Source organism: Muntiacus reevesi, chromosome 3 (genome assembly GCF_963930625.1).
Source record: "Muntiacus reevesi chromosome 3, mMunRee1.1, whole genome shotgun sequence".
Taxonomy (NCBI): Eukaryota; Metazoa; Chordata; class Mammalia; order Artiodactyla; family Cervidae; genus Muntiacus; species Muntiacus reevesi.
In genome coordinates this window covers 97,214,236-97,240,833 of record NC_089251.1, presented here as the reverse complement: position 1 = coordinate 97,240,833, position 26,598 = coordinate 97,214,236, and the positions used below count along the sequence as shown (strand labels likewise).

Sequence of the window (26,598 nt, the reverse complement as noted above, 5' to 3'; positions counted from 1 at the left end):
TTAAACAAAACTCATTGCCTCTTTTCCCTATATATCTGCTTGCTGACTACTTGCTGGTCTGGTTTCTGAGTTTCTGCCTTGACCTGACCTTTTGTATCTATGTATTTCAGGGTTCCAGCTGCTCTTTTGGGTGGTACTGTGACTACAGAGCTTCTGACCACTTGCATATCTTAAGCATCAGCTTCTGATAAATCTCTGGGTTTGGTGTATTTCCTATCTGGTTCCTGTCTTTCATTCATAATCCACGCCTTAATCTTCTCCACCAGAGGCTGTTCTATGACTCACTTTTGCTCTCTGTACTAACAACTTGCCTGAAGTTGCTCAGAAGTAAAATATGAAACCTATGCTGATAAACACCATTCAAACATATACATTCAGGTATATACTGGGCGTACAATATAGAACCACATTGTTAGAACCTATGAGTTGGCTACCAGGGAAGCCCACCAAATATACATGAATGAATATACTGGGCGTACAATAAGAACCACGTTGTTAGACCCTATAGACTGACTAAAGTAGGAGCTTATTTCTAAAAGAAAACAATCAGCTCCACAAACAATAGACTATGTTGAATAATAATTATAAAGCTACTTTTACAAAATACATTTTAAAAAATTATTTTAATAGTATGGTTTGACTAACATTCTAAAAACTTATTTATAATTCTGATAATTAATTTAAAGGACCCTTGATCTCTTTCTCTCCTACTTGTTAGTAAACAGTTTAGAAACACGGGCTACATTTATTGCCAAAATTACAACAAACAACACCTCTAATTGTATAAGACTTTCAAATTAAGATTTAAGTTCTCACAAATATGATTAATCATGAGATTGGTTGAAATCCAGTTAATATCGCCACCTTGTGGTCTAATGGTACCTTGACCAATATGGAGGATCTGTACCAAGTCTGTTGATTAAATTAACATACTAATCTACTGTATTGGCTTTTAAGATTCAGATATTCCCAATGTGCCAGTAGGAATCAGATGTGAATCTCCTATTACTGTACTAAAAATAACAGTTGTGTACAGAGTATGTACTTGGGAGATACATGGTACAGTGTACATAAATTGAATTTTACTCACATCAATTTTTACCCTCTTTAACTTTCTGTATCACTTACTGTATATCATTCTTTTAAAACTGCCCTACAGCTTTATGTCAACTGGTTACTAACAGAGAAATGGAGAAGAGAGTCATGGCCCTCTGGCCCTAAGAAATAGATGGTCCCACAACAGAGTGATCAATTCTGATTTGCTACACCATCAGGTGAAGCCTCTTTTGTCAAAGGTTTGTAACTGTCAATTACCATTTCCAAATATAAGTGAGCCCATGTTGATTCTGGCCCCTTGTCCTCCATCCAGTTAGGAGGGTTCTACTTATCTAAAATGGTTAAGTGGCAAAACAAAAGGGGTGCATTCTTGAGTTACCTTTCTGGATACTGGTGACCTTCTAAATATATAGTTAACACACAATTGTCAACATTAGAATATGCTATGCATTAAAGAAATGCACTTGATGCAGCCATTCCTATGAGTGCAATCAATCAATAGCTCTTGTGCAAATTCAGCTATCTTGGGCCAAAGGGAAAATAAATGTATACGTACTTCAGACTTTAATATATTCTTCAGTTTATTAACCTCCAGATTAGTGTCTTGAACCTTCTGTTTAATGTCACTAAGTTCATTATGAGTATCATTCAGTTTCTTAGACAGTGCCTATGAGAGATTTTACAAAAAACTGAAAATTGTTCTACATCAAAACCACCATAAATATTTAAATATTTACAATATGATAAAATTAATATACTTAATACATAAATCTCATATAAAAACAGTGAGAAAACACAGGAGTCCTAACAGTAAGTGAACAAAGAACCCAAACACAATTCACAAAAAAGGAACCACAAACAGATAATACTTAAAGTTAAAATTTACTAGCAATCAAAGATATGGCAAGGAATGTACATTTTTATGTACTACTGGAATAAATGCAAATTTGAGGAAAGCAAATCTGTGATCTTCTACCTGGTGATGTATTAAGAGACATTTTTAAAAGTTCATAAAAACAAGAAAGACAGATATGTTGGTTTTTGTTAAAGGTAAGAGATGGATACATGGGTATTCACTATACTCATGTCCACTCAGAAGGTTTCTTAATTTAAAAATTACACCTCATAAGCGTTTGATTCCATTTGAAAGCAAATCTATAAAACCTAATGAAAAGGAATGTCTACTAAGGAATTATTTGCTCTGTGACAATATTTATTCATTAGGTGAATGATGCAATAAATAACAGTATCCACCTAGTGGTAAAACCACACAAAACATTGTGCATCCATGAAAAAGTTTGGAAAAAATTTTAATAACAGAGAAAAATGTTAATGCATATTTGAAAAAATCAGGATTAAACACTAAAAACATCTCAATTTGTTTAAAATCATGGTATTGAGCAAGAAATTATTTTAAGGTTTCTGTTTTCCAAATCTTCTATGATATGGGTTTTTTAACAACACAGAGGGGTCCATCTTCTACATTTGGGCCCTATGACCCAAACATAGGAAAAATTTACTCTTGAACATTTGTATATTGTTATGGTAATAATTTTCTTCTGATTATGAAACATGCTTATTAAGGTATAACAAACAACTATGATGTTATAGTAAGCTAATAACAGTTACAAAATATTTATCAAAAAAAAAATATTTATCAAGTGATAATGCTAGATGCTCTAAGTTCTTGCCAGGCATATTCTCATCTACTCTCCGTTTTTACAGTTGATATGATCACACAGCCAGGAGGGAGGACTTGCACTCATGTGAGTCTTAAATACTTCACTCTGTTGTCTTCTCATGTAGACAAAGCATGATGTAAAGTGGTATGTGGTTTTATCTCAGCTACATTAAAAAGTTCATGTAAAAGATAGTATAAAATTTTTAAAGTATGTTGAAAATCAGTTTAAAAAAAAAAAGTTAACAGCATATAACTGCATGGTAAAGATGAGAGCTTTTCATCTAATTTTCATAAATATTAGTTACAGTTAGCTTTAGCCTATTTGCTTTAGTGGTAAATACAGCACACAAAAGTAGATTCTATAAGTTCACATCTCTTGTTTTTATTGCTATTAACTTTTAAAAATTAAACTTTATTTTAAAAGTTTTGATTTATAGAAAAGTTATTAAAATGGTATAGAGAGTGCTCATATAGGTTATATTCAGTTTTCTCTATTATTAACATCTTATATTAGTATACTACATGTCACAATTCATGAACCAATGTTGATAGTTATTAACTGAAGTCCATATTTTATTCCTATTCCTTCCATTTTTATGGAATGTCCTTTTTCTGTTCCAGGATCCCAGTGTTCATTAACTTTTGAAAAAACTACCTTAACACCTCAAACAACTTTTTAATAATTAACAAAGCTTGGCATCTTTATATCTGATTATGTAAATTAAATTATTTAACAGTTTAAAAATACAGACTTTTATGATGCAAACTAAACACATTGAGAGTGACAGCAAAGTGAAAGAAATCATTTGTATTGAAGAATTTCAATGGGGGAAGAAAGTTTTCAAGGAAAATTTTCTAATGATAAAATTAAAAGTGATACTGGTAATGAGAGCTCTTGATAAAACTGAACTGTACTGGCTTAGAGACGAACTAATTATAAGAGAAATTTTCCTAAAAAGAATCACAGTGCTAAAGAGGACCAAATAACGTGCCATATACTCATATTAAGAGCAAATAGTCCATCAAATAAACCTACTCTTTTCTTAACCATTTCTGAAGGTTATCTTCATTTGCTAGTTTATTCCAATATTTATCCTTCACTAAGGAAGTACTTCCTAAGATTTAATACAAATGGTACACCCCTGTTCTCTAATATTTAACCGTATGTTTGAAAATTTCATTTATTTTCTGTGTAATAAAGATTTTAAAAATGGCTAGTTCCAAAGCCTGAGCTTTTCTATGAAATGAAAGGAGGGCTGTAGCTCAGAAGAAATGTATCTTTCTCAGAGAAAAAGATTCTAGGAACAAGTATACCTGGTTTTCTTGTTTAGCTTTAGCAAACTGTTCTTGGAGATTGTCATTCTCATGAGCCAAGATGTCCCTCTCCCTGGCTATTTGAGCCAGCTCATCATTCGTCTCATCCAACTGCCGGCGCATTCTGGAAATGTCTTGTTCACACATAATGAGGGCTTCAGTAGACTGTCTATTCCACAAATCAGGCAGTACATGAGAAGAGACATTTTACCAAAACAGAATAACAAATTTTCATGAGACAGAAGATAGACAGCATGAAAACATTTAAAGAGTTTTAAACACATTTAAATTTGCAGGAATAAATACTGCAAAGATAGTGCATTGAAGTTTCTCTCTGCTGCCAACATCACACTATGAAAAAGATGCCAAATAAATACATGCAGTAGTCAATGATTTGTTACAGATTCAAAACTTCTGATGCTCAAGTATAAGAGAGTCATTGCCCTACCTCTAGATGCTAGATGCTCCTCTTCCTCTGCCCTTGTGAAAATGAGTGGTTCTCAGGGCTCAACCCTTAGCCTCCAGATTCTTCTCATGCCAGCCCTTCTCTTTCTGACAGTTCCTATTCATATTCGAGGCTCCCAACCCTATCTACACTCAGACAACTCTGAAATGACCACCCCTGCCTCAGCCTCGTCCTTACACTCTAGACTCATATTTGACTGCTTACTAGACATACCCACAAGAAGGTCTTGGAAACTCTTCAAAGTCAAAGAAAAATCTTTTTCCATGTAGGTTCATCATGCCTAGTAATCATCACTAGCATCTGGCACTTTCCTAGATTCTTTCCCTCACAAACACCACACCCCTGTCCCTCAGCCTCCTAAGGCCAGTCTCTCATCACCTATTCAGCCTGTGCAATCTCTCTGACAAAAAAACATCTCACCAGCCTTTAGTGATTTCTCACTGCCCACAGGCTCATCTGGCTGTATCACAGGCCTCTGCCTGCCTGCCTAGCCTCTCCATTTTTCCCCTTACGCTTTGGGTTCCAACATATTCACCTACTTGTCATTCCAGAGACTTTTGAACCCCACCGGTGGATCTCTATGGCTCTTTGCTACTCTTTCTATCTTGAATGCTCGTCTCTTTCCTATCTTTGGCAAACACCAGATCTTCCCTTTACTTCCTCAGACAGACTCAGGCCTCCTTTCAACATTAGAGAGCTAGCATCCTGTACATAACACTAAGCCCCTTGTTTCTATCCTTGTACCTAACGTAGCACTTTGCCCCCCAGTAAGTGATCAAGTCTTTCCTGAGTGAGTGATTTACCTTGATGCCTGTTCCATCTCAGCAATGATATTCTTCATGCCCGAAATGGTCTTTTCCTTGAAAAATAATATAAGTGTTAAGTACAAAATTATCTTAAACTGTTATTTCTGCTAAAAGTGAATATATTAGAAGAATTTCCCACCTCCTTTTTGATTTACAGTTGTTTTTAAACACTTGTGTTCTATTCTTGCTACGCTTTAATGCTTAATTTATCAATGTGAGTATCTGTACTGGATAAAAACAACTGATTGTGCTCCTCAAAACAAAGACTATACTTAGGTATATTGATATGAGATCATCACATCAAATACCATTAAAAGATGTTTTGTGCAGTCACCCAGAACATAAGAACCCCTTAAGCACCCTGTTTTTGGAGGAAACCCAATGATTTGGCACTGGGTTCTCTATTGGAAATAGGACTGATTTACTTCCTTACTTCTTCATGTTATAAAACCCAGGAAAGTGAATCATGTAAAATTAAATTCAGTTATTAGGAATAATGATCTTGACAAAGTACACCGTATATATTAGTCGTCAACATCACCTTGAAAAAGCTGTTACAGTGGGATCACTTTTAGAAGTATACTATTAATTTTAGCTGTAAGCTAGTAAGCAGGCCTAGAGCAAAAGTGTAAGAAATAAATTATTTCTATTTTTTCTTTTTCAAGGGTGTGGAGAGGGAGTAGGATTAGTGGAATCAATCAAGACTGAGATGAGGGGGAATATCTTAATGCCATCAATACCATTTCCAGATGTCCTCCTTTAAAAACTAGCTGATCCTGGAACTAGTAACAGATACTACACACAGACACTTAGCATTGACATTAAGTCCTTAAAAAGTAAAAGAATTATTCTTCCACTAAAATAAGCAGATTTCACTTTGCCTTTTAAATTTTCAAATCTTAGTAACCAAGTAATAAGATGAAAATTAAACCTGTAGTTCCCAGCCAGTGCTGCTCCCATCATCAGAGACAACTCTGTGTGTGCGTGTGTGTGTGTGCACACACGTGTGTGCATGTGTGTGTGTGTATGATCCTTCTTTACTCATGTGTTCCTCTCTAGGGTATTTTTAGCTCTGGTTTCCCATTCTGTTTTCTGACAGAATGGCACAGATTCCATATCTGGCCATAATGGATACTGAAGTATGGTTAAAATATCCATTAGCAAAACTGTTAAACCCCGTAAAGAATCACAGCCAATGGAGGAAAAACAAAGAGAAAATACTGCTTACTATGGAATATTTACAAACACTTTGGAAATACAACTTAACGCACTTCTAAATAAATTCTGAAAAGCTAACTGAATTTCTAGTATTTCTGACAGCTGTTACTTGGTTAAGATTTAAACACGGCTTATAGGCCTAAAAAGATCTTTTATCAACAGAAATTCCTTGAAAGATTCTCTAAAAATACTGCAAAAGTATTCTGGGCAAACAAAATTACTGTATAGAATCCAATAATATATCCTCCTAGACTATTTTTCTCTTAATGTGACCCTAATAGTACCATTTCTTAAAATTTATTTCATTATCAACTTGATAATCCTTGTACAATCTCAACATATTTGTCCAATCAGAGACATAGATTCAAGTTAATTGTGAAAAATTCAACGTGAAAAAAAAAATTCAACGTGGACAGGGTGGACATATATCTACTCAGAAAAAAGAAACAAACTAAAATTTTATACAAATAATTCTGACTTTTATGATTCAAAAGTCTGTGAACTTGCTATTGAATTTTCTAACTTTAATTGGTATCAAGTAGTAGAACAAATTTTAAAAAACTATGCTTACCAGACCAAATTCACTTTATTCACTATAATATAGACTTTTCCATAGTAATTAATTTTGCAATGTAATCTCCAAATTAAACTAATAAAACTACTATTTTTCACTGAAAGGTATTATAAATTCAGCTCTGAAATATCATTGTATAGAATATTTCCTCTTTTGAATGTGTAACACTGTTTTCCCTTCATAGGATGGATGTGTTTACATTCATAATCCTATATAATACTCAATTTTGAAATGGACTTGCAACTCAATATTCTTTGTGAAGGAGAAGATAATATTGGTACAGTTAGCAGAGTGGAAGATGTGAAATTAATCAGACTTTTCCAGTTAAGCTAAAATTTACTACTTTGTGTACTTTGATAACTTCAATTATGCTCATGATATCCAAATCTATTAACTTCAATTTTCTCTGCAAACCTTAAAATACAAGATTCAACTCATGTCACAAAGGCATGTTGATAACCTTCCTCACTAAGCTTGCTCTGTGTCCTGTGTTTCCTACTTCACACAGGAACTAGTCATTGGGCTCCTAAGTCAGAAAGCACATCCTGTCAGTCTTACTTCTAATTAGAGCTATCTGTTTCTCTCATGGATACTGTCACTTCCTAATACAGTTCTTATCACTTTACTCCTAACTAGTGTCCTGTCACTACTCTCATTTCCCTACAACCCACTTTTTACAAGGATTAACAAATGACAGGATAATGCTTTAAAGATCTAATTGTAACAACTCATTTACATGATTTCAATGATCCTCTACATCCACGATGGTATCTAAACTCAACATCTCATGTATTTTTGATTTGTTGCTTCTCTATCCCATCTTATCTTTTACCTGTCTTCATGCCCCCGTACTCCCCTCCTTGCACTCTATTCTCTGGACATACTAAACTATCAAGAAATCTCACCAAATTCTCTGATGAAAGCCACTGGGCTTCCATATAAGTTGCTCTACTTGTTTGGATCACCTTTTCTCTAAACAGCACTCTACCATTCTGGATCACTCCTTTCTCTAAGTCTTTTCCTGGCTAATTTCTAGTCATCTTTCAGGGCAGTATAAGCACCATCACTGTGTGGAAGGCTTCCTAGATATTCCTCCTCCCCTAATCCAACACCTGGCCTGAATCAGATGTTTCTGCCAAACTTCACTCATACATTGTGCATGTGCCATTATGGCACTTGGCATACTCCATCATAACAGCATCTTTCTTTATCTTGCTTTGAATTATACCACAGGCCTTTGGAAGGTATGCCCACTCAGTCCCAGTTTCTAACATAATACCTGGTACATGTCAATAAATGTTTGTTGAATGGATGGATGGATGGGTGAATGGGTTAGTTCCCTTAAAGGGAAAGACCCTCTAAGTTAGTGCCCTTACAGAGGGGAAAGATCCTAAGCCAGTGATGCTGCCTTTGTTTAAGACATTTGTAGAAAACAGTTTAGGAATTGCCTTCAGAATCAGTTTATGAGCTAGAAAGGGGGTCATTATTTCAAAACACTTTTATTTGTTGTTGTTTGAACAACAAAACTGTGGGATGAAGTTTATCACTCAATTTTTTTTACCAGTTTCATATGATCCACTCTCAAAGGCTGAAGATGATGGAAAAACATGATCCTAATTTTGAATATAAACTTCATTGTATTTAATGACATATATTGCCTCCCAAGGTGGCTACTTGAAAATATAAGTTCTGGTGTGCTTTTAAAAAGAAATCAGTCTCACTGCTTTTTTAAAATTATGCTTTACATTTTGAGATGTTTGAACTAGTTATTGTTAGTAAAAGTTGATCAGAAATTGATGAGAGAAAAATTTATTTAAAAATATTAGCTAGTGAATTTGAACACATATTTCCTAAGACTATCCTGAAATATTTCAAAATCAGATTTTAAAGTTTCACCTCTCTAAGGAAAAAAAGTTGGGAAAATCCTATTATTTTATTCAGATTCAAGTTCAAACATTTCTTTTAAATCACAGTTCTCAGAACATACTTTCATTGCCAAACTCTCTCCAAGGGACGCAATATTCTCAGATTTTTTATCCAAACATGCTTGCAGGCATTCCTTTTCTTTAGCCAAATCATTGAGGGTTGCACCAAGAATGCTGATTTCTTCTCGTTGGGCAATACTTTGTCTTGTAAAATTATCTAAATGTGTAATCATAAAGGCATTGTTTTAAAAAAGATAAAAATTTTTCCAGTTCAAGCAGAGTGAAGTACTTTTCTAAGTAAATTCTCCTATACTATATTCAATGACTAAAGATAAAATACTCTATCCCAAATTTTAAAATGGCTTTTGTTGTTAGTGATTAAAAATGAAGATTAATCATTCTAAATGACTTATAAATGAAAAAGCACAATTAACACATCTGAATTAGAACAGCAAAGGAAAGTTCTATATAACAAGTTCTCAAAATAGAATGTGTGGTGGGAGAGGGGAAGGTGTGTGGAGAAAGTACATGGAATGTTGATTTTTCTTCTCTTCTAATTTCACCTTCCTTTAGCTTCAAATCACTATTGCATATAAATTGGTAACTACCAGATCTTAAAAATATATTCAGTTAAGTCATCATCGGAGTCAAATATCTTCTAATATTCTGATTTCCTCCACAGCACTGTTATAAACATTCCTAGAAAAAAATCATCCCAGGAAGTCTGATTTGCTTTGTAAGTATGCTGGAATGCCAGTGTCAGTGTTGAAGTCCTGTATAATTGGTATAGAAAAGTGGTTTTCAAATTGTGGTTTTTCAACCAGAACCATCAGCATCACCTGGGAACTTGTTAGAAATACAAATCCTTAGGTCCCATCCTAGACCTACTGAATTAGAAATTCTGAGTGGGCAGAGCAATTTATGTTTCAACAAGCACCCTGGGAAAGATATAAAAGCCCTGGCATATCCTACTCCGAGGAGCCTGGCTCCAGTGAGCTTAGCTCTCCTGAAGTTTGAGGAGCACTGGTCAAGACCATCTCTACCCCAAGAAAGTTGGTGTGACTAGACCTCTAGGTAAACGACTGCCAAGGGCCACCCACTGCAGCACTGAGAGTGGAATTCCATATCACAAGAGGGTGATGTACACAAAAGAGATGTATCCTGTTTCTTTTCTAGGTAAACCACTTGTTTTGGGTGTTCTTATATCTCAGTTCATTCTCATTGGCAGAAAACAAACTCTAACCTATTCTAGGATCTCCTAGCATCCCATTTATGCTACCACCCCATTTTTCTGCTACTCTTAATAGCCAAACTTCTGTTTGAATTCTGTTCGACTTCTGTTCCCTCCTGTCTCTACCATCTCATTCCCAATCATTCCTCAGACTACTCCATCTTTTTCATCTAATACTATAATTCAAACTTTTGGGGGACCCATGTTTCCAAAACCTCCAATGTGTTAATCCAATCAATATATTTTCATTCTCATCTTATTTCGCTTCTCGAAAGTATCTGACAATTGATCATATCCTCCTTTCTAAAACACATTGCTCTCTTGCCTCCCCAAATGACACTCACTTCTGGGTTTTCTTCCTACTTCTTTGGCTTCTTCTTAGTCCTGGATCCTCTTCTCCTCATTCTCTACATTTTCCCTAGGTGATTTCACGGTTTTAAAATATCATTTACATGCTGATGTGTCCTAAATGTATATCTTTAGCTTAGATTTCTCTTCTGAGATACTAACTTATCTATTTACCTACTTACCCTACATTTTTACTTGAACTTAAAATCCAAAAATGAGTTCTTCAATATTCTCCTTTTATATTTTCTTTTAATACTTTCTCCTTCAGTAAAAAGTACCCCACCCACCTAATTGCTTACGTCAGATATTTTTGATCTGCATAATAGCAAACCTTAAAAATCTTATTCAGTTTTAAAATGAGTACTTCTATTGTCCTGACCACAATTTTAAAGTTACAAGAAGATTAAGTTATGACCATATTTTCATAAAGAACACTGGTAAGAAACAATAATAAGAGACTTCATAAAAATAATCTTCTCTATAAACTCAAATGAACTATAGATATATCCAAATCTATGTATACTTTCTACCAAAAATAGTATATATGTAATACATTTCATTACAACAGCTATGGGCATGATATAATATAAAAGCTTGTAAATTTAAAATTGATCATCATAAATTTACAAAGTACTGCTGCTTTGTTTAGCTATTCCTTCATTGAAAAATATGAAGCCATGTCTAAGTATTTATGGATCTAAGTTTAAGTAAAACATTTTACTATCAAAGAAAAATACATTTTCTCATGATTTTTGACTAAAAACTTTTAACTTAGGGGTCTATTTCTAAGTTTCTCTATGTTATAACTGAAGAGAAGAAAACTTTTTTTTCCAAACTTAAAAAACAAAAAGGAACATCAGGAAAAAACTCACCAATTTTTTCATCCAAGCACATAATTTTCTCCTGAGTAAGCTGTAGCTCATATTTTTTCTTAGCAAGGTGTCGCTGAGTATCAGAAAGATCTTTCTCTGTGTTTTCATATAAAAGTCTGTAAACATTTTAATAATAAAACTAATTCTGAAATTTTATGTTTTATCAACTTTTTAGTGTATTTAAATCTAAGAACTTTTAAGGAAACGAATGCACATTTTTTCTTCTTAGTATTTTCATTATAAAAACATACTATAGGAGGTCTGAAATATAAAGGGTAAAAGGGGATCCTCAGTCTACCACTGTAACATAAACAACTTTGGTATTCATTAGTGCTTTTTTGCTTTGCATAAAGTTACCATAATCTAAATTCAAACTTGAGTTCAGATTTTTTTCACCTATACTCAATCTTTAACACTTTTCAGTCTTATAATTTAGCCCTTCAAAGGGTTATTTTCTACTGAAAAGCTTTATATGAGCAATGGCCATTTGCTTTCAAGTAAATATAACCATTTACTTAAGTACTCCCCTAATATTAGACATTTGGGTTCATTTCAGGTTTTCATTAGCATAAATAAATCTGTAATGAACAGTATTTCACTGAATCCACAAACACTTACTAAGTATGTAGCAGGCACTATGGTGAACTAGATGCGCAGGGACCCTGCTCTCACGCAATTCATTGTCAATAAACAAATAAGTAGACAGACTATAATTTCTGGAAATATGGAAGCTAGATAATCTGAAAGTACCCTCACCACAAAACACACATACTAAAGAAGATGTAAGAAGCATCCTTTAAAATGTACAGCAAAACTCAGAACCATCTGTAAGAGAAGTCCTTTGGTGCCAAATCAGAGTAATAAGACTATGAACTGATGTTATATCAGATATGGTTGGGGTTTACCTGTCTCAGTAGCCTAGAGTCTTGTCTTCTAACTCAGAAACAGAAGATGAGGCCACAGATATGTCTGCAACACAAGTTTTAGAAATAAGATCCCCCACATAAAGCCACTAAGAGCTACACTATTAGTGGAGAGGCCAGACTAGAGGAAATTTGCTTGCCAAACATTGCTAAGGCAGGGTAACAAAAATAACTAAACATCTTCGTTGGGAAATCTCAATCTCAAGATAAGAAATCAAAATGAAATCTCATTCCAGGACGGTAATATAATCTAGAAAACTTGGTGGAAATACACACAAAGTTTACTGGAGGGACATGACTTCAACTCAGGCACAAACTAAACCCAGACAAGAGTCTGTCGAAAATAAGCTCACAAACCAACACGATATCGTAATTATCTTTCAATTGAAAATAAATTTTTAAAAAATGAGCTCACAATTCAATCTTAAAAACATTCTAAGAAACAACCCAAACATAGTGGGAGTCAAAAGACACACAAACTAAATTAGATCTCAAAGAACTTCAGATTATAGCCTTATAAAACAGAAATTTTAAAATAATTTTAAATACTAATACATAAAAAGTGTAATAAAAATACATAATAAAAAGAGCCAGCAGATTTTAAAAAGAACCAACGAGAACTTCAGGAAATTAAGACCATTTAAATAAAAATTTTAAATGACATCAAACGACAAGCTTAAGAACAAAACAGATACAGCTGAAGAGACAATTAGTAAGCTAGAAAAAAAAGCCAGATCAGGGGAAATTATCTATAATAGAGCACAGATAAAAAGACAGAACAACAACAACAAAAAACACACAAAGACAGAACAAATACAAAGGAAAGTTTAGGAGACATAAACAACAGAATGAGGAGGTCCAATATTTACCTAATAGGGATTCCAGGAAAGAACAAACACAATATTCAAAAAAACAATGGCTCATATTAACACATGAAATCTTACGCTAAAGAAATATCAATAAAAAACATGAAAACCAGCTGTAAGGGAATGTAAATCATGGGTAGGACAAAAAACAAATCTGTATCTAGTAAATGGGGGAGGGTAAAAGGACTTAAAGGGAGACAAGATTTCTACATCAACAATGCAATAAAAAACTAGGCAGAATATCTAAATAGACATTTCTCTAAAGTAGACATACAAATGGCCAACAGGTACATGAAAAGATGCTCAACACTGCTAATTATTAGAGAAATGCAAATCAAAACTACAACCAGGTATCATGTCAAACCAGTCAGAATGGCCATCACCAAAAAGCCTACAAATAATTAATGCTGGAGAGGGTGTGGAGAAAGATGAATCCTATTACATTGCTGCTGCTGCCGCCAAGTCGCTTCAGTCATGTCCGACTCTGTGCGACCCCAGAGACGGCAGCCCACCAGGCTCCTCTGTCCCTGGGATTCCCCAGGCAAGAACACTGGAGCAGGTCGCCATTTCCTTCTCCAATGCATGAAAGTGAAAAGTGAAAGTGAAGTTGCTCAGTTGTGTCCGACTCTGTGCGACCCCATGGACTGCAGCCTACCAGGCTCCTCCGTCCATGGGATTTTCCAGACAAGAATACTGGAGTGGGGTGCCAGTGCTTTCTCCATTGTTGGTGGGATGTAAATTGGTATACATCCTCTATGGAAAACAGTATGGAGGTTCCTAAAAAAACTAAAAATAGGGCTACCGAGCTACTACACGATCCAGCAATCCCACTCCTAGGCATATATCCAGGGAAAATCATACTTTGAAAAGATACTTGCATCCCAATGTTCACTGCAACACTTTACAATAGCCAGAACGCGGAAGCAACCTAAATGTCCAGCAATAGATGAAGATGTGTGTATATATACAATGGAATATCACTCAGCCATAAAAAAAAATAAAATGCCATTTGCAGCAATACGAATGGACCTAGAGATTATCATACTAAGTGAAGTAAACCAGAGAAAGAAAAATATCATCTAATATCGCTTATATGTGGAATCTAAAAAAAGACACAAATGGACTTATTTACAAAACAGAAAGAGACTCACAGACACAGAAAATAAACTTAGGATTACCAAAGGGGAAAGATGGGTGGGATAAGGTAAATTAGGAGGCTGGGATTAAATATACACACCACTATATATAAAACTGGTAACCAATAAGGACCTACTGTATCACACAGGTAACTATATTCTGCAATAACCTATACAAGAAAGGAATCTGAAAAGGAACATATGTTTATGTAATTGAATCACTATACTGTATATCTGAAACCAACACAGTATTGTAAATCAACCATACTTTAATAAAAATATTCTTGAAAATACATGCTAATATAAGAGCCATAAATATAATAAGTGTGTTAATTCATATGATAATGAATGAGTCCTGGAAAGACAGGCAGAGGATGTGACAAAATCTTCCAGTGTACACTGTGGCCATCCTTATCCTGTTAAACTATACTGAAGCTGCATATTTTCCAAAATAGCCATAAGATCTCTGTATAACTCAAGAATACATTTAAAAGGAAAATGGAAAACTGCATGCACAATTGGAAGTTCTCAAATCAGACGTTTAAAACTGACCCATAAACCCACACCGAAAACAGACATTCAAGAAACAGAAACTTCAGAAATAAAGCTGGTATCTTCTTTTGCAAACTCTTCTAACAGGCCCTCCAATGTCAGAAAACTCATTCAAGATATGTTTAGGAGGTTTTTCTACCAAAGCCCAAAGGGGCTTATATTATAAACTACCTGATGTACTTTTTTTCGAATGGTTATTTTGGAGCTTAAAACCAACTCCTCTGTGCACCCTCAGCAGGTGTTAAAAATCAGGGTTCTGGCATAGCATGCGATTCTCCTGATTCCTCTTTATGGTCTTAGTCTCAAAACAAATTACCACTTGGTTCTCAAACTGCACTCTCCACTAGTGCTCAGTTGTACACACTTTGTCCAGTTCTAAAGAAATACTCATTCGGAGACACTCAAAATAATGCTTTCATAGATAGTTATTCATAATTAAGTAGATTTTCCAGAGAAACTCAAACTAGTGAAACAAAATTCTACAGATGACAGCACTCATAAACCAAGCTACAAGGTATGGTGATGGCTTTTTATAGTTTCCATTCAGCATTTTACCGAAAAAAATTACAAGCAAGTTTGAGAGCAGAGATTGAAATTTATGCTTTGCTACCTCAGAATGACTCTAAGGCTTAAAATTCAAAATGAGAAATCTGTACCTATTATAAAACTCAGTGCACAGAATAGAATGCTTCCTTCACAAAATGACATAATCAGAACCAAATGATAGATTTTTAGAGTAATTTTGGAAAACGTCTTGACAGGTAATTTGTCTGGCCAGAAATCATATAGTGAAGGTTCTCAGCATGACATTAATATGGGATCTGACATACAGTTGCCATCTCTAGCTCAGAGTCCTAGTATAGATTTTGGTTGCTTCCCAATTTGGGAAATTATGATTAGAGCTGCTACAAACACTATGTGTAGGTTTTTGTGTGTACATAACGTTTTCAACTCCTTTGGGTAAATATCAATAAGCATGATTGGTGGATCATACGGTAAGTGCATGTTTAGTTTTGTATGAAACTGCCAAATAGCTTTACAAAGTGGTTGTGACACTTTGAATTCCCATCAGCTCCTGTTGATCTACATTCTTACCAGTATTTGTTGTGCTTCTGATTTTGGCCATTCTAATAGCTATGTTTTAATATCTTGTTTTAATTTGCATTTCCAGATGATATATTATGTGTTGCATCTTTTTATATACTTATTTGACATCTCTATAACTTCTTTGATGAGATGTTTGTTAAGGTCTTTAGCCCATTCTAAGTGGGTTGTTGCAAAATTCAAAAAATCCTTATTGCAAAATTCAGACTTAAACTGAAGAAAGTCAGGAAAACCACTAGATCATTCAGGTATGACCTAAATCAAATCCCTTACGATTATACAGTGGAAGTAACAAATAAATTCAAGATATTAGATCTGATAGACAGAATGCCTGAAGAACTATGGACTGAGGTTTGTGACACTGTATAGGAAGCAGTGATCAAGACCATTCCCAGGAAAAAAGAAATGCAAAAAGGCAAAAATGGTTGTCGGAGAAGGCCTTACAAATAGCTGAGAAAAGAAGCTAAAGGCAAAGGCAAAGTTCTAAATGCTGAACTTTGGTCAACGTTTGTTGTAGCTGCAGATGCCAGAGGTGTTACATGTCTCTATTGTCCTGTTTTTGTTTCTCTTATTGACTACTTTAGGCTTCCCTACATGCTCCTCTTCAGGCCTATTTTCCTCAATTAACTAAAAAGAATCTGCCTGCAATGCAGGTGACTCAGGTTCAATCCCTGGGTTGTTAAGATTCCCTGGAGAAGGAAATGGCAACCCACTTCAGTATTCGTGTGGGGAAAATCCCACAGACAGAGAAGCCTGCGGGCTACAGTTCATGGGATCACAAAAGAGTCAGTTTAGACTTAGCGACTAAACAACCAAAACAAAATACCTGGCTTTCAACAAATTACAAGGCATGCCAAAAGTCAAGCAAAAACAGCTTGAAGGATCAATGCAAGATTCAACCATGGCTGAAAAGTAGACAACATGCAGTAAAAGGTGGATAACATAAGAAGAGAGATGGGGAAAAAAAGAAGAAGAAGAAGAGAGATGGAAACTCTGAGAAAATAAAATGAAAATGATAGCATAATACTATGACAAGACCCTTGAAATGCCCTTGATGGGTTCATCAGTAGATTGGACATGGTCAAGAATAAATCATTGAGCTTAAAAATAGGTCAATAAAAACTTCCCAAACTGAAAAGCAAAGAGAAGGAAAAAAAAAAAAAAAAAAAAAACGGAACAGAATATCCAAGAATTGTGAGTCTAACTGAAATACCAGAAGGAGAAAAAAAGAAAAAAATAAGAACATGAGAAATAGTTGATGTAACAATGACCTAGAACTTTCCAAAATTAACATACTATATACAGAGAACTGCAAAACACTGATGACAGAAATCCAAGATCTAAATAAATAGAGAAATATTCCATGTTCATGAATTGAAACTCTCCAGATTGTTATGTCAGTTCTTTCCAATTTGATCCACAGATTCAATGCAAACCTAGCTGTAATCTCAGAAAGCTATTTTACAGATATTAACAAGCTGATTCTAAAGTCCACATGGAAACAAAAGATCCAGAATAGCCAATATAATACTGAAGAGGACAAAGTTGGATAATTCACAAAGTTGGAAAACAACAGTACGGGTTGGCAAAAAAAAAAAAAAAGATTAATCCAGTAGAATAGAGAGCCAGAAATGGGCCCACACAAATATAAGCAACTGATCTTTGACAAAGGAGCAGAGACAATAGCACAAGAGCAGCATTTCAACAAGCACTGGGACAATTTTGTTGCTGCTCGGTCGCTAAGTCGTGTCCGACTCTGTGACCCCATGAATTGCAGCATGCCAGGCTTCCCTGTAAGTCACTGTCTCCCAGAGTTTGCTCATACTCATGTCTTTTGAGTCAGTGATGCCAATTTTAGAGCATCCATATGCAAATTAAGTAAACCTAGATATAGACTACAGCTTTCACAAAAATTAACATGGATCACTGACCTTAAGTATCAAATGCTAAACTATACAACTTCTAAAAGAAGACATAAGAGAAAAACATTTGCCCTCGGATTTAGTAGAGTTTTTAAAAATTACACCAAAAACACAATTCATGAAAGAAAAAGTTGGTAAGTTGAACACTGTCAAAATTTTAACTTTCTGCTCTGCAAAACGCACTATTAAAAAAATAAAAAGACAAAGCACAGACTGGGAGAATGTATTTGAGAGGGCTTCCTGGGCAGCTTAATGGTAAAGAATCTGCCCGCAATATGGGAGACCTAGGTTCAATCTCCGGAATTGGGAAGATCCCCTGGAGAAGGGAATGGCAACCCACTCCAGTATTCATGCTTGGTGAATCCCACGGACTGAGGAGCCTAGCGGGCTACAGCCCATGAAGTCGCAAAACTCAGACATGACTAAGTGACTAACACTTTCACTTTCTTTCACTTTATCTGATAAAAACATGACCCAAAATATATAAAGAAATCTTAAAATTCAACACTAAATGTATAAACAATTGAAAAACTGGGCTAAAGATCTAAACAGACACCTCACCAAAAATACACAGATAGCAAACAACAATATGAGAAGAGATTCCACATTACCTGTCATTGAAGGTGAAGGTGAAGTCACTCAGTCGTGTCCAACTCTTTGCGATCCCATGGACTATAGCCCACCAGGCTCCTCTGTCCATGGGATTTTCAAGGCAAGAATACTGGAGTGGGTTGCCATTTCCTTCTCCAGAGAATTGCAAATTATGACAAGAGATCACTACACACTTATTTTAATGCCTAAAATACAGAAATTTGACAATAATAAATGCTGACAGAAAGTCTCCTTCATTCCTTTTAATGGAAATGCAAAATGGTTTACTCACTTTGAAAGAGAATTTGGTATTCTTACAAAGTTAAATGCAGTTTTACTATATGATTCAGCAATTGTGCTCCTAAGCATTTACTGAACTGATCTAAAAAATTCTGCTCTGGGAATTCTCTGGCAGCCCAGTGGTTAGGACTCTGCATTTTCACTGCTGAGGGCACAGGTTCAACACCTACTCAGGGAACTAAGATCCTGCAAACTGTGAGGAGAAGACAAAATAAAAATTTAAATAAAAAAATAAAAACTCTGTCCACACAAAAACCTACACATGAAAGTGTATAGCAGCTTTATTCACAATTGCCAAAAACTAGAAGCAACCAAATGACTTTCAGTAGGTGTATGGATAAACACACTGTGGTACATACATATGATAGAATATTATTCAATAAGACAAAATGAACTATCAAGGTATGAAAAGCACACGGATGAACCTTAAATGCACATTACTAAGTGAAAGAAGCCAGTGTGAAAAGGCTATGTACCATGTGATTTCAATTATATGACATTCTGGAAAAGGCAAACATTACCTCAACCAGGCAACTGAAGTCAAAATCAACAGTGATACATCATATTGATAAGATGTACTCATGACACCTGAATATCTGTGTACTCGAAAATGGCACCTTACTGCTGTGACCTTTCTCTCAAAAACATAACCTAGTCTAACCACGAGAAAGTCATCAGACGAACTCCAATGGGAAGACATTCTACAAAATACCTGATCAGTATTCCTCAAAACTGTCAAGGTCATCACAAACAAGGGACGTCTGAGACTTTCATAGCCAAGAGAAGCCTAAGGAGACAAGACAACTAAATATAATATGGTGTCCTGTATGGGATCCTGGATCAGAAAAAGGACATTATGGAAAAAGTAAGGAAATCTGAATAAATTACAGACTTTACTTTATTAGAGTGTATCAATACTGATCGGCTAATTTTAACAAATTAACCATACTAATGCAAAATGTTATTAACAGAGGAAACTGGGTGTGAGGTATGTAGGAACTCTGAACTATCTTCACAAATTTTCTGTAAATCTAAAACTTCTTTATAATACAAAGTTTTATTTTTAAAAATTTGTATTTTCATATATAAGCAATCAGAAAGTAAAATTCTAAAGTTCCATTTGCATCAGTATCAAAAAGCAGAAAATACTTAGGGATAGACTGACAAAAATAATGTAAGATCTATACATTGAAAATTATAAAACATTATGAGAGAAATTGAAGATCTAAATAAAGAAATGGACAGGAGTTCCCTAGTAATGGCCCAGTGGCTAGGAGTTGGTGCTTTCAATGTAGTGGCCCAGGTTAGATCCTTGGTCCAGGAACTAAGATCCCATGAGCCACTAAGCATGGCCAAAAAAAAAAAGAAAGAAATGGAAGTGTTTATGAGTAGGGGTTTTTAACCAATTCCAAAAATTCCCAAGGCTTTTCTGTTTATACTACGAAGCTGATTCTAAAATTAAATAAAAATGCAAGGAACCAGAATATCCAAAACAATTTTAAAGAAAGAACAAAGTTAGAGAACTAACAGTACCTAATTTGAGGACTAAAAAAGTAATCAGGAAATGTTATACTGGCATCAAGACATATAAATAGATCCACCAAATAAAATAGACAATCAAGAAATAGACCTTCACATATATGGACAACTGACATTCTACAAAGTTACAAAACAATTTAGTGAAAAAAAGGAAAGCTTTTCAACAAGTGGTGCTAGAACAACTGGATATTCATATGTAAAAAAAAGTGAATGTTGAACTATACCTTCTACTATAAACAAAAATTAACTTGAAATGGATTGTAGATTTAAATGTAAGAACTGAAACTATAAAGCTGCTAGAAGAAAATCCAGGAGAAAAATCTCACCTTAGGCTTGACAATAATTTCTTTAAAAGAATACAAAGGCTGGAAATAAATTTTTAAAAAGCAGTAAGTTTCACTTAATCAGAAATATTTCCTCTTTAAAAGACGTTTAGGAAAATAAAAAGGCAAGCCACAGAATGGGAAAAAATATATGCCAAACATATATTGTACCTGACAAAGAATTTATATCCAGAATATAGAAAGGATTTTTACAACTTATTAATACATATAACTCCATAAAAGTTTGCAAAAGTTTTGAACCGACACTAAAGAAGATATATTTATGGCACAAAATGACATGAACAGATGCTCAAAATCACTAGTTATTAGAGAAGGCAAATCAAAACCACAATACATACCTATCAGGAGGGCTAAAACTATAAAGATACTGTATATGAAGTATTGATGAGGATATGTAACAACTGGTACACTCATACACTGCTGGTGAAAATGTAGAATAAAATAGCACAACCACTTTGAAAACCGTTTAATGGGTTTTTCAGAAATTAAACACATCTTCATCATGTGACTCAGTCACTGCAGTCTCAGGTGTCTACCCAAGGGAAGTCAGAGCACACATCCATGTAGAGACTCATGTGTGTATGCATGCTCTAACGGTTCACACTATGGCTCTGAGGCGGGAACAGCCGAAACGGTCATGTGGTATGTCCATACAATGGAGCACTACTCAGCAATAAAAAGGAATGAACGACTGATTGTATGTGACAACATGGACAGATCTCAAAGTAATTATGCTGAGTGAAAGCAGCCCTATAAAAGCATATATACTGCATGATTTCACTTATATAATAACATTTTAGAAAATGTGAATAAGTCTCTGTGACAGAAAGCAAACCAGTGGTTCCCTGGGGAAGAGGATAGACAGGCATGAGAAAACTCTGGACACTGATGGACAGGGCCTCTGTCTTGAGTGTGGTGAAAGCCTTACAGGTGCAAACAGAGGTCGGAACTTACCAGACTGAACACTTTAAGCATGTGTAATGTTTACTATATGCATGTCAATTATACTTTAATAATACTGTTAAAAGAAAACAAATGTACACAAAACCCTCAAATTTATTATATATTTATCTTTCAGAATATTTTTAATAAACCACTAAAATGCTTTCAAAGAACTTCCAACTACATGCGAAAATATTTATGGTATGTGATTAAGTGAAATTGGCCAAATATATAACTTAATATAGGATGAGCTCAATTACATGGAAAGCTTATATACAGACATAAACACTTCTGGCTAGAAAAACAAATCTATATTACTGCATTTTCCCTGGGCTATGGAATCATGGGTGATTTAAATTTCTTGGAAACTTTCTCTATTTTTCAAGGCTTTCTGGGTTGTTGTTCTTATTTTATTATTATTATTATTTCACCTGAACCTGCAATATCCTTTCAAGCATGAGAGTAAAAAATAAATGAAGGGCAAGGTGAAAAGACAGCCTTCAGAATGGGAGAAATAATAGCAAACGAAGCAACTGACAAAGAATTAACCTCAAAAACACATAAGCAGCTCATGCAGCTCAACGCCAGAAAAATAAACGACCCAATCAAAAAATGGGCCAAAAGACTAAATAGACATTTCTCCAAAGAAGACATACAGATGGCTAGCAAACACATGAAAACATGCTCAACATCACTCATTATCAGAGAAAAAAATAATCAAAACCACAATGAGGTACCATCCCACGCCGGTCAGAATGGCTGCTATCAAAAAGTTTACAAACAATAAATGCTGGAGAGGGTGAGGAGAAAAAGGAACCCTCTTACACTGTTGGTGGGAATGCAAAGTAGTACAGCCACTATGGAGAAGAGTGTGGAGATTCCTGAAAAGACTGGAAATAGAACTCCCATATGACCCAGCAATCCCACTTCTGGGCATACACACTAAGGAAACCAGAATTGAAAGAGACACATGTACCCCAATGTTCACTGTTTACAACAGCTAGAACATGGAAGCAACCTAGATGCCCATCAGCAGACGAATGGCTAAGAAAGCTGTGGTACAAATACACAATGGAATATTACTCAGACATTAAAAAGAATGCATTTGAATTAGTTCTAATGAGGTGGATGAAACTGGAGCCTATTATACAGAGTGAAGTAAGTCAGAAAGAAAAACACCAATACAGTATATTAATGCATATATATGGAATTAAGAAAGATGGTAACAATGACCCTATATGTGAGACAGCAAAAGAGACACAGATGTATGGAACAGAGTTTGGACTCTGTGGGAGAAGTCGAGGGTGGGATGATTTGAGAGAACAGCACTGAAACATGTATATTATCATATGTGAGACAGATCGCCAGTTCAGGTTTGATGCATGAGGCAGGGCGCTCAGGTTGGTGCACTGGGATGACCCAGAGGGATGGGATGGGGAGGGAGGCGGGAGGGGGGTTCAGGATGGGGAACACATGTACACCCATGGTTGATTCATGTCAATGTATGAGCAAAAACCACTACAATATTGTAAAGGAATTTGCCTCCAATTAAAATAAATTAATTAATTAAAAATAAATAAATAAATGAAGGGAAAGAATTTGAGTAATTCTCTGTCCTGACAAGTGATTCCAATGCATCAATATGTACCACAGACCCTTGAAAGACCAAAGAGGCGACTTTGGGAATTTGTATATGAACCAAGTATTATCTATAGACTAAATAATGTATTTCACACTCATGAACTATTATTTTTCACACGTTCATAGATACATTGAAATTCAACCTGAGTGAATGTGTAGAATTTCTATTTCTCACATCAATAGACACTACAGTAAAACTACTAACATGGAGATCTTTAAAAACTTACTCCCCTACACCACTGCCTGTAGGTTGCTTTAACTGGAATTTCTCCCGCTTCAGCGCAGTATGTAGGAACAGCAACACAGTACATAGCATTCAGTTAACAGAAGTTCTGTTACATGTTCTCACTTCTTTGCTACAGCTTTTATTGGATGTTAAACCACCCCTTTTCTAAGTTATTGTCAAACTTGTCCTTTGTGTTTTCTTATTCTGTTCAGATCCCAGAACATAATTTAAGTTATAAGGTAAATTAAACAGTGAAAGGCCAAGGTCAAACATGCTCTTTATCCAGAAGGGCTTTGTAAACGCTATTTCAGCTAAATACTGAAGCTTTCTGCAAATACAAGATTAAAATTACTAGAAGTTTGATTCCTATAAGTGTGGCATTCTCAGTCTGTCAGTCTGTAACTGACCTTTAGGAAATCATTTAATGTGTGCTGACGTGTCTACTACTGCTTCATAATAATCCTTTCAAAAACTAAAGTCAACAAATAACTTAATTATCACCCTAAAATATCCTTCAAAAAGCAGAGCTATTATTTACAGTAAATCATTGGCTTAATGGTAATTGACTTTACCTCAAAGAATTATTCTCTGCTTTTTGTCTGCCAAGTTCACTTTCAGTATCCATTGCCTTTCTTGCTAGTGATTTCATTTCTTTTTCCACAGTGGTTATGGTTTCCTTCATCAAAGTCATATTCGACATTTGCTCCATACGTTCATCATCAAGCTATACAAGCAGAATGACAAGGTTACTGCCATCACTAAAAAGATCTCAGTAATCTCTCAAGAGAGACATTCTGTCTTTGTACAAACTGGTATATGAGATGGTCAGATTAGACGTGAACCTTCTGGAGGCTACAGGGACAAGGTACTGTAGAGTAGGAACTTGGGCAAGGTGCCCACAGCTTATCCATAAAGCCTATCACAGTAGATGCGCATTTTCAATCTGGTTCAGTTAGACTATGGCACACATAGCCTATTTGCAAGAAGATTTCTTATTTGTTGCTCAATATGAACAAGTTACACATACAAACTGGGATTATGAAAAAAAAAACCTGTTTTTTGGTCTACTCCTGTCGATTGCTTTAAAAAAACAAACAAACTCATTATAACAATATAAAATGGATGAATTTAGAAACATAGTCGATTAAAATTGGTAACGGAAAGCTGAATTCCCTTAATTCTGTTTATATAGTCATAATATCTCTAATATATATGGACAGCATCTCAAAGCCTTAACTAGTAAAAAGGTGATGCTTCACAATTAAATTCAGAGTAAATATATTTTTCTCATTGGTTTTCATTTTGTTATAATTTTCTCTACACTAGCTACTGTTTAGGAAGAATAAGCCAGTTTCTCTGTCCCTGGCAATGTTATCATTAATGAAACAGGAAGATGAAAAAGTGTTAAAATCACTGAGAATGCATCCCTAATGGTTTTTCTTTAAAGAACATACATAAAAAGCATACACAACCTAACACAACAAAGACTTTACTCACATTTTTAGAAGAAAATAAATAATGAAAAAGTGACAATTTACAGCATATACACCACCTTAAACATCTTAGGATTGCAAAAGCTATCTGAGAAAACCAAGTTTTCTGAACACAGAAAAAGGGGAAAGTGGGGAGTCATTGACAGTTTATAGCCCAAAGTGCAAAAGTGACTTTTCTTTACATTATGAACTGTACACTCCAGCTCTTCTATCCTTTGTTCCAAGTGAGCCTTCTCATTAAATGCTGTCTCTTGGGCAATCTGTTTAAAAAACAAAAACAAAACAAAGGTGCTCTTAAAGCTGCTGTTTTGCATCTCACAGATCCTCACAGAGATAAAATTCTTTCGAACCTTTAGTCTCTCCCTCAGACTGTCTCGTTCTGTGGTCATTCTTCGCAAGTCAGTGAAGGCCACGTCTCTCTCAGTCTCCACTCGCCGGAGGATGGCATGTGCTGTTGTTGATTTAGGAGACTTACAGCTTTTCATCATTTCTCGTCGAAGTCGGGCAATTTCTTCCTGTGCCTATTATTTAAATACATAGACTTCTGTTTAACAAGCTTTAAGACAGAAATAAAGACTGCTATCTTCTATCCAGCCAGATAAAATGCAAGCCTATATTAACTAATGTGCATACAGCAGGATAATGATATAATTCGTTAATGAACTTACAGAAATAAATGCAAACGATGCCCCAAATGTAAATGAATATCTACAAACAGAAGTTTGGTTTACACTATCTTTGCCGAAAATTAAAAAAAAATTATTTGGAGGCAGTTAATGCAAGAGAGAGTGTTTTACTAAGAAGTACCTACAATATATATCATCCATTTTGTAATAAATTTGAAATCAGCACAATATAGGCAGAACACTGGTTTAATAAATATTATCATAGTGTTCCAATATTTCTCTACAAAAATGTATGTGGCATTTCCATGTCTTGACTACTTTCACCCTGACAGAAAGGCCCACTGATCCTTACTGATAACCCAACCTATGCTTCACATACTGGTTCAACAACTATCCTTGGGTTCCAAGTCTATTCCATATCTGCAGGTGATTTCATACTCTACTTTGCTACTTGTGTCCCTTATCTTCCTTCCTCTTGATTTTGCTCACTATCTATTCCTCTAGTATCTAAGTCTCAGAAGAAGATATATTACTTCCCAATTTCCATAGGTAAGCCTTGACCAGACTCCTGGACCTCATTTCCTGAAGTGTCTTTTAAGATACCCCTAATTCAATTTTAATTATTTGTCTCACTTTAAATACCAGCCTCTCCACTGGCTCTTTCTCTACTTCTTCAACCATGCACATGGTTCCCATATCTTGAAAAACTGTCACTTAATCCTACCATCCCATTTATCATCATTTGTCTCCTTTTCCTTTGACAGCTTTTTTTTTTAAAGTGTCATGGTTTGTACACCCTGCCTGTTCCTTATCACCCACTCTCTTACCCCAGTCTAACCTGACTCCCACACCCACCACTCTATGGAATTTCAAGTACTTGTGTCCCTATAAATCAATTATAC

The 26,598-nt window shown here is 35.1% G+C and overlaps 1 protein-coding gene across 9 annotated transcripts in view; it reads right to left on the bottom strand.

Moving 5' to 3' along the window:
- TSGA10 (testis specific 10) overlaps positions 1-26,598 on the bottom strand; it is an 86,116-nt gene that overhangs the window by 23,963 nt on the left and 35,555 nt on the right. For 8 of the 9 annotated variants that reach the window (XM_065929737.1, XM_065929740.1, XM_065929733.1 and 5 more), the window contains 8 exons: positions 25,421-25,591; positions 25,253-25,330; positions 24,150-24,301; positions 11,492-11,607; positions 9,103-9,257; positions 5,321-5,376; positions 4,052-4,220; positions 1,613-1,723 (listed from right to left, as the gene is read on the bottom strand). In XM_065929737.1, the coding sequence (XP_065785809.1) occupies positions 1,613-1,723; positions 4,052-4,220; positions 5,321-5,376; positions 9,103-9,257; positions 11,492-11,607; positions 24,150-24,301; positions 25,253-25,330; positions 25,421-25,591 (1,008 nt within the window). The remainder of the gene's footprint in view (positions 1-1,612; positions 1,724-4,051; positions 4,221-5,320; positions 5,377-9,102; positions 9,258-11,491; positions 11,608-24,149; positions 24,302-25,252; positions 25,331-25,420; positions 25,592-26,598) is intronic. The other variant, XM_065929736.1, reaches the window with a different exon arrangement.